The sequence below is a fragment of the Vigna radiata genome, chromosome 5, assembly GCF_000741045.1.
Source record: "Vigna radiata var. radiata cultivar VC1973A chromosome 5, Vradiata_ver6, whole genome shotgun sequence".
In the NCBI taxonomy this organism is placed as follows: domain Eukaryota; kingdom Viridiplantae; phylum Streptophyta; class Magnoliopsida; order Fabales; family Fabaceae; genus Vigna; species Vigna radiata.
This window is the reverse complement of record NC_028355.1, coordinates 28,668,303-28,677,050: the sequence shown is the minus strand read 5'-3', so window position 1 is coordinate 28,677,050 and position 8,748 is coordinate 28,668,303. Positions and strand designations below refer to the sequence as shown.

At 33.7% G+C, this 8,748-nt stretch overlaps 1 protein-coding gene across 1 annotated transcript; it reads right to left on the bottom strand.

The window, feature by feature from the left end:
• Window positions 1-5,335: 5,335 nt before the first annotated feature.
• Window positions 5,336-8,403, bottom strand: LOC106759941. The gene is made up of 3 exons (XM_014643336.2): window positions 7,860-8,403; window positions 7,085-7,432; window positions 5,336-6,376 (listed from the first exon to the last, which is right to left on the bottom strand). The coding sequence occupies exons 1-3, from the start codon at window positions 8,172-8,174 to the stop codon at window positions 5,882-5,884; spliced, it is 1,158 nt and encodes a 385-aa protein (XP_014498822.1). The 5' UTR covers window positions 8,175-8,403; the 3' UTR covers window positions 5,336-5,881.
• Between the last annotated feature and the right edge of the window lie 345 nt (window positions 8,404-8,748).

The following is an 8,748-nucleotide window of genomic DNA, read 5'->3' as shown; positions in this document are numbered from 1 at the left end:
GGTAAATCATCCAATACCCAGCATTATCTTGCAGGGATAGGGGAAAAGCCTTCCTCATGACCAGTTCTTCATCAGCTCCAGATGGTTTCATGGAAGAACACACCAGAATAAATTCTCTGATATGTTGATGAGGGTCCTCATGCTCCCATCCATGGAAGGTGGGCAGCAGCCTTATGAACCCAGGCTTAAGCTCAACTCTAGAAGCATTCTGCTCTAGAGGTAATTGAGTGCACACCAGCTGATGACCTATTTCCTGGTAGGCCATATCTCTCATGGACTTCTCCATAGGACAAGTCTTGCGAAACAGCCCAGCTACAGCACTCTCAAGCCACTAAAACTACCCCACACCAAATTCACTAATTCCCCAAGGTTTGGCAGAACACACTCAGCCTAAACCTCTCAGCAACAATGCTAATCAAGCACAAAGAAACAAGAAAATAACACCAGGACAGCTTCCAGAATTAAAATTCAGTGACTAAAACAACACAAAGACTGAATATTTACACTATCACAGCTACAAAAACAGATCCTAAACTATAAAGAAACAGATATTAACACGAAACAAAAATATGATCAAGAAAACAAACCTAATCAAGACTAATCCTAACACTCTAAGACTTAATTCGCCGAGTCCCCGGCAACGGCGCCATTTGTTTAACTCGTTTTGGTCGCACAAAAAGAGAACAAAGTACTGGTCCCCACTAATGTAGTATAGGGATGACCAGAATATCAATCCTAGGACTCGGAAAAATTAAGTTTAAAATGTTTGATTAATTCTTGCTTTATTCTATTTACTATTAACTAACTACTAACTAACAGACAAGGTGGGGAAGGGAAATTAAACAAAGAAATTTAAAGAGAAAATAGTAAAGAAATAAAATCTATTTAAAATGAAAGATTGAAAAATAAAAGACTTAAAAACAGACTCTGTTTAAGGAAAGAAAAAGATTAAAGTGTAAGTAAGAAATTAAAAATTGAAACCTAAGCTAAAACTAATCTAAAACAAATTCANCAAATGCGAAAAATACAAGAACTAATTAAGACAGAGCCAAATGTATATTAATTTGGATGAAAGAAGGTTAAATGCTTTTCAGGAAGACATCCTTTAAAAATTTAATCTCANTATGGAGTATTTCAATTCCTGTTACAGAATATGATTTAGCACTTTACACTCTTTCGTCTAATCAATTTACAAAATACCTATAGCCTAAATCAATCAAAGATNATGAAACAAAATAAAGAAAAAAATTGTAATTCCTAAAAAATTAAAATCGAGCAATCAAAACACTAACAAAAGTAAAGAACAGAGAAGAAACATAAATCCAGATGAATATTTATATATTTGACTCATCTCTGCATCGAGACGACATCCCGAAAGAAAATGCTCACTATGGAGTCATTTGATTCTAGAAGAATCATAAAATTGCAGAGATATAGAGTCAAAAATCGTTTTGAAATCAAAACACACGAAACAAATTCACACATTCTTGATCAAGAACACAATTCACAATAAGATTCAACACAACGATAAAACNAACACAAACATCACAGAAATTTTTATTGAACGAATAGAGAATACAAGAATTTACCGAAGAGGAACAAACAATAACACGAGAACTGGAATCTACCGGAACGATAAAACCCTAGACTCTCGCGTCGCTCTCTAAAACGTAAGAATCAGAAAACGAAAAAAATGACCCTCTCAAAATCTCAGTATATCGTCCCATTTACATGGCAGCAAACCCTTTATACATGGTCTGAAGAAAAATGGGAAAAGAAATAAATGGGAAAGGGGAACCTTGCTTCCTCCAATTGGACGACTCTCCTTGCTGCTTCAACTCCAGCCCTCTGATCAGCTTCTTCAGCACGTGTTTCTTCGGGCAGGATCGTCTCCTTGCTTCAACTCTTTCCCTTTTCTCTGCCCTAGCTCTTGGGTATGTTTTCTGCCAACTAAGCTTTTTTCTCTCGCTGAGTGAAGGAGTTCTTTTCTCCAATTGATGCCTCGAGCCAAGACCCCTAAGACAGTCACTGCAGCCAGGCCAAAACGCTGCGTTCCATTTTTTTTCAATCAGCCCAAGACTTGCTTCTAATTAATTCCAATGCAGTGGCCTAATAAGAAACAACAGAAACAACGTCCCAAGTGTGGCAGCAACGTTTTGATTCAGTGGGCTTTAACCCATCAGCAGCTCAAATGCTAAATGCACCACCGTTTAACTCCAATCAGCCCAGTGCAGCTTCAGTGCAGCACAACAGCGACGATCCAATTTCAGCATCCCAATTCTTCTTCCATTAACACCATAAGCCCAAAACAGCGGCCCATTTTATTTCACATCTGCAAACAAAATCAAAACCAAATTAAAAGAAAAGAAATCAAAAATTAAAAAGAAGGATTTTTATTAAAGGTTTTCTAAAAAAAATTATTTTCCTACTAATTAACAAAAACTAAAAATATACTCCTAAAAATCTAATTTTAACTACAATTTTACAAATCTACAATTTTAAAAGAAAAATATAAAATTAACCTAACTCTAGACAATTAAAGACTAAAATACACTAACAAGGACTTCTAACCTAAGGAAAATATGTAAATTTGGAGAGTTATCAGCACCATTCCTTGTACTCAGCAACCTTAGTCGAGATTTCTTTTGAGTATTTGCACCACTCCTGGTACTTAGCAACCTTGCTAAGATTCCTCAACTCAAGCAGAGTTCAGTTATAAGTATTTTAATTCTCTTCAGAATTGCAATCAACGATTTCTTACGAACAGTTCAGACTATATCTCTCAGAGAGAGGATTTGATTACAATACAAAGTAGTCTAAACACTCGCAAGTCTTTTCTCTCTTTTCTCTTACATTCGTAAGCAATATGACAATGAAGCTTAAGAGTATCTCTTTCTCTTTTTCCTTTCTCTTCTCTTCTCTTCATCTCAAATGTATTCTTTTTCTTGAGCTCTTTCTCTTCTTCTTTTTAGGATGAATATGTTGTTGTAAGCTTTTCTTTTCTTATGCTCTTAAGCTATCCTTTTGATTTTCTTCTTGAGAGATCTTCTATTTATAGGCTTTGTGGATATATATTCGTTAGACTCAGTTGATAGTTTATAGTCTTGATATTTGTATTTTCTCTTTCTTCTTGTCATAACAGTCGTTGTGTAAGTCAATTTTGTCAGAATTGACATGCTTTTTCAGTCCTTTTCTTGGAAGTAGGTTGTACAATGTTTTTAGACTTTGCTTCAAGTAAGGAACATTCTGTGAATATTTTCTTTGTCTCTAACGTCCAATTTTTTATATTTGATATGTAGCACTGTAAATGCGTGTAGTATATTTTATCTTTAAAATTAGAGTAAATTGTGCATGCAGCAAATATGTCTTTTCTTATCACTTTTGTTATTTTTGAACGTTGAACATTTAATGTCATTAAATACTTGCTCAAAACAACAAAGTTCTTTTTTGATTTTCTACCCTTGGGTGGCATTTTTCGATTAAGCGTTTTTCTCTAAGGATACCAAACATAAATATATACTTCATCATAAGATGAGGTATTTATTAAGCTCATGGCATCGTTTAGTCAAGTAAACGCTTATTTAGCTTTTGTCTCTTTTTAGACATATAGCGTTTAGCTTGCTTAAGCTTTCTTACACATTTTAATCCTTAAGTCTTTTAATTTGTTTTGTCAGAGACATTGTCTCGACCTATTTTGTTTTCGAGAGAGGATGAATACCTATTCATGGTATTATAAGCATTGAGCATTTAACTCAATCTCTCTTGGACTCTTTTAGGCAGGACATCATTTAGGCATGTGTTTAGGTGTTTTAGCCTAGATGTTTTTCTATTTCCTAGGACCTAAATGTTTTCCTATGTTTTTCTATGTTTGGGATTCTGGTTCTAGGTTTTGTATATTTGGGGTTTTGGATTTAAGTCTTGTGTTCTCACCCTAAGTTATTTTTTAATTATTATTCCGTTTTAATGTTATATGATTAAAGTTCAAAACACGAGAATTTTTGGGCACATAGACGATTTTGTCTTTAACAATTCTGAGGTTAGATGGAATAAATTTATTTGTTCTTTTGATTCTTGTTCTAATTTTTTTTATCTATGTATTATTCCTTTCAATCAAGTAAAAATAACGACTTTTGCATTTTAGTAAGTTACACAATGTTTGTTAAATCTACATAACATAATAATCATATCAGTATAAGGTTTCCCTTTTAATTGAGAAGTTACTTTGAGTAAAGTTAGAAACTTTAATTTTATTGAATGCGGTTTATGTCAATAATTAATAAGTTACTTTGATCAAAGGTGAAAACTTTAATTAGAATTAATCAAGAAGTTACTTTGATTAATTAGTTTTTTACTTCAAATAAGAGCCAAAAGAAAGTTACTTTGGTTATTTTTTTTATTAATGTAGAAAGCTATTATTTTTTTATTAAGAAGTTACTTTAATTAAAAGAAGTGAGTTAACAAATTACATGCTAATAAATTACATTGATTAGTTTGAAATTTTAGACAAAAAAAATCTTTAAAAAACTAGTAATGAATCCTATTTTGAAAAGGTAATAGAGTCATTATATTTTTTTTTATTATTGTTTTAATTCTTTTTTTATTTTTTTTAATTTCTTTTTTTTGTTATCATTTTGTTATTTAATCTTTTATTTATCTTTATTTTCTTGTATTGTTATTATTTTATTTAATTAACCTTTTTAGAATAGATTTATTTTAAGAACAAAATTGTTAGAAATTAATTTTGTATTAGTTGGAAAACGACTTTGAATTATCTTATCATATGAATAAATTATTTTAATCACTTCAATTACAATGTTATCATATTGTAACATGATAATTAAATCCATAATACATTCAAAACAACTTTCTTTTGGATAATTTAGTTCATATTTTCCATTTTTCAGCTCATAAACTATATTTGATGTCATTCAATTTGTAAATGTTAGATAAATCAAGATAAAGGAAATTTATTATAAAATAAAATTGAACTTAGAAGAACAAAAATGGTGAAAAAAAAGTGTGGTAGAAAGTTTTTGTTTTTCATTAATAGAAAATTGTTAAAAATTGAGTATACAAAATATCTAACAACTCATACTGTTTAACAAACTGAGTTAAATCTTCTTGATTCAGTATTTGACATTCATTTTTGGATTCAAATATTATGAAATGTATTGAATACTATATAATAAGTACACTTAAACATATGGCATAATTGTTCAATATCCCACAATTTTCTCCAAATGAAGTACATAATTATGTGCCATCATTATCTTATATACCAACTTATTCCACCCCACCTTCAATTTGTCATTTCAGCTTAATGACTTGACACATATTAACTAGTGCCCACTAAAAGCTTACATTAGAAAACATGAACAAAGGCAAAAAGTAAAATTACACCTTCTCCCACCAATTCTTTTCATTATACCACCCCCAAAATTAAGTAATACTACAATTCACATTGCTCAAGAAGAAGAAAAAAGGTTTAATTATGATTTTTAATTTTAAAATTTGAGATAATTCTGATTTTGGCTCCCAAGTTAAAAAGAAAAAGTAGTCCCTGAAATTTAGAAAAAAAAAACATAATTTTAGCCATTAAGCATTAAATTTAAGTAATTAAAAATAGTTTTTAACCCTTGAACCCCGAAGCTGAAACCATGTACCCTAACCAATAAAACATAAAAAATATTAAAAACTCATTTTAATTTTTTAAATTTATTATTTAAGGACTGAAATCATTTTTTTTTTAATTTTGAGGGACTAAAACTTCTTTTTGAATTTGGGAGACCAAAATGAAAATTATTTCAAATTCTAAAAATGAGAAAATCATAATTAAAAAAAAAAAAAAGGTAAACCAAACCCCTCTAATAAAGTTAGGTTATTATGGAGAACTTATGTTGTTAAAGATATCTGATGGAGGAATGAAATGGTCCATGGAGAGTCCAGGCACGTTGAACATCACATCATCAATGGTCCAAATCTCTTCCATCCGGGTTCGGCTATGCTGCATTGAGAGCTCGCCGAACCGGAATACCGTGGCAATGGAGCGCCCTTGATGGGCGATGAGGACTCCATCAACGTCTCTGTAGTCGCCGATGCTGCTGCCTGTGGTGGTCTCCCAGAACACCGTATCATTGTCCTGCGTTGGGACCCGTGTGAGGTGAGAGTCTTCGAGGTATATGAGGAGCCCACTCTTTTGACAAAAATAACCATAGAGAATGTGCCTTATCACTTCTGCGGGACCCTCGCTCCGTTCAACCACCGCCGCACGATCGGCAGAAACCTTCAGAACAAAGCAATCAACGGTCCCGATTCGGTTCTCGCCCAAGCATTGCGCGTTCGTGAATAAACTCGCTGTGGTCTTCGGATCCAAACCCTGCAATGTACACCATCAAAGTATTATATTTAGAAAATTGCAATTTTACTAATAACAGTCTGAAAAATGATAAATTGAATTTATTTTGTGATTTTACGATGTTTTTGAAAGAAGAAAAAGTTGGTGATGCGTTATCCTATGCAATAGGTGAATAGTGAGAGAAGTACAAAATGAAAAAGGGAATATTTAGGCATGAAAGCAGGGGCAATAATGCAGTGGAGGAAGCACTGTTGAATAAAGTGCAGAATTAAAAGGAAAAGTTAAAGCAAAAGGATAATCCAAGGTAGCCTTAGCTACCTGCAATAAGTGGCAATCCCAAGATCATGACTCATGACCCATAAAAATTATCATACATGACGTCAGATTGACAGTCACGTGGCATTGAAGTATACTAATTCTTGAAGAAAACCAGTACACATTGTAGGGTAAAGCATGGGACAGTTTCTCCATCATTGTCAGCTCGATATATACACTTCATTCATTGGGATTTCAATTTTCTTTTTCAATCTTTATATTTGTTTGCTACACTACTTGCTTTTATTCCTACCCACCAATAAGATCAACACAGTCAACAAAATCACTTTTTCTTTTCAAATCTCTCTTTCTACTAAGACAAGTTCTAACATATTTACCATTCTCGATCTTCACTCTACCAAATCAACAGAAAAACTAAAAATTATAATTAATGATTTTGATTCTTTGTTATACCTGGATGATTCGGCGCAAGGGTCTTTGGGGTCCTTTAGCTGCATGTGTGCCTAGCCATGGTGTGTGCCGCCACACAGTTTTGCCATTGCTTCCTGCAACCACCTTGTGATCACCAACGACCAATTCAAGTGACCACATCCCAGGTAGCATCTGCCAAAGTACGAAGCAACCATTTTCACTGCTTCTTGTTCCCAAGCACTTTACGTTCTTCCCAGATGAAATCTCTGTCTCACAACATATCATCTTCACCATCCCAGTGGCATACATGTTCTTGGTGTCCTTTTGCTGCTTCAGGCACCCAGTTGCAGCCAAATACTGTTGGATAATGTACTTGGCAGTTGAAGTTTCCTGTGTGATGTCACATTAATGGAAAATGTATCATAGACTGAAATCAATAGTACTAAACACTGAAAAAATCTTAATCATATGTAGAAAAAGGAATATTGATATATACAAGTAATTGATGTGGTTGCAAAATTAGCCACAATGCAGCTACTAAAACATTCAAGTTAAAACCTTTACTTGTGTACCAAAGAAAAAAAAGGACAAAACTTAGATAGAGTAGCCTGTGTTGGGTGTTTCTTAGGTTACTTTCTGATAGTTTACTTATTAAAAGATCAACATAGATAGATGAGTGAACGTTAATTATGATAGGACAAAAACATTAAAAGCACAAAAGAAACTACATTAAATTCTGTCCAAACAAAAAAGGTAACATATTGAAGTGTAGAGAGAGAGAGAGAGAGAGAGAGAGAGAGAGAGAATGAGGGCTTACAAATGGGGTGTCTTTGATGTGAATGCTAAGGGTGGGATCATGAGCTGAGGGAATAGGAGCCAAAGGGCATCCCAAGACACCGAGCAAAAGCCTTAAATCTTGGGTCTTGGCATGAATGGTTCCATAGAATGATTGTGAGAAGCTTCCACCTGGAGAGATCTTCTGAGTTCTGAACCATTCCCTAATGACTTCCCATGAACTCTCTTTCTTGGTGCCCTCCTCTTGCATTTCAGGGCCAGGACCTTCGATTAAGGGTGTCAAAGGCTGTGGAGCCCAACTCTGTCGCCAACGTGCTCTAGAACCCATTTGGGGCATGTAAGAGTCTCGAGAGTAATGATTATTAGGAAGAAGGAATGGAAGTGAATGAAGGAGAAGATGCTGAGAGAAATATTCAGACAGAAGGAGGAAAAAGAAAGAGGTATCAATGTGAATGTGGTTTGGGAGTTAAAAAGAGAGTGTGCTTGTGTTTGTGTATGTGAGAGAGGAAGTAATGGGGAAGAGACAAAAGCGACAGATTATCTGTTCAACGGCAGAGAAATGACATTATTATATAATACAAACTCGAATGTTGGGTTGTCTATTTGCTTTATTCCACTTGCTTTGGGACTCACTCTTGTCGTTACATTTTTATACTGTTTACTTTTTTTTTTATTCTCTCGAGCTAACCTATTCCCCATGCCACCGTATAGGTCCCATGGGGATTGGCCTACCACCTTTGATCAATTACTATCTCTTTCCATCACTAAAGTTTTTTCATTTTTTCGATATTTGAGTTCTAGGAATATCTTCATAACTTGTCAAAATATATGTTTGTTGATTCTTTGGTAGTATTAGATGATGACTCATGTGTACTATATATACCTGTATGCTTTTGTTATGAGATGGATTT

What these genes read in the sequence shown, in the direction of transcription:
- LOC106759941 (XM_014643336.2), bottom strand. Translation starts at nt 8,174, where the DNA reads ATGCCCCAAATGGGTTCTAGAGCACGTTGGCGACAGAGTTGGGCTCCA. An exon ending in ACATCAAAGACACCCCATTT is followed by an intron (nt 7,433 to 7,859) that starts GTAAGCCCTCAT and finishes GACATCACACAG; the next exon opens with GAAACTTCAACTGCCAAGTA. An exon ending in CCTTGCGCCGAATCATCCAG is followed by an intron (nt 6,377 to 7,084) that starts GTATAACAAAGA and finishes TGTACATTGCAG; the next exon opens with GGTTTGGATCCGAAGACCAC.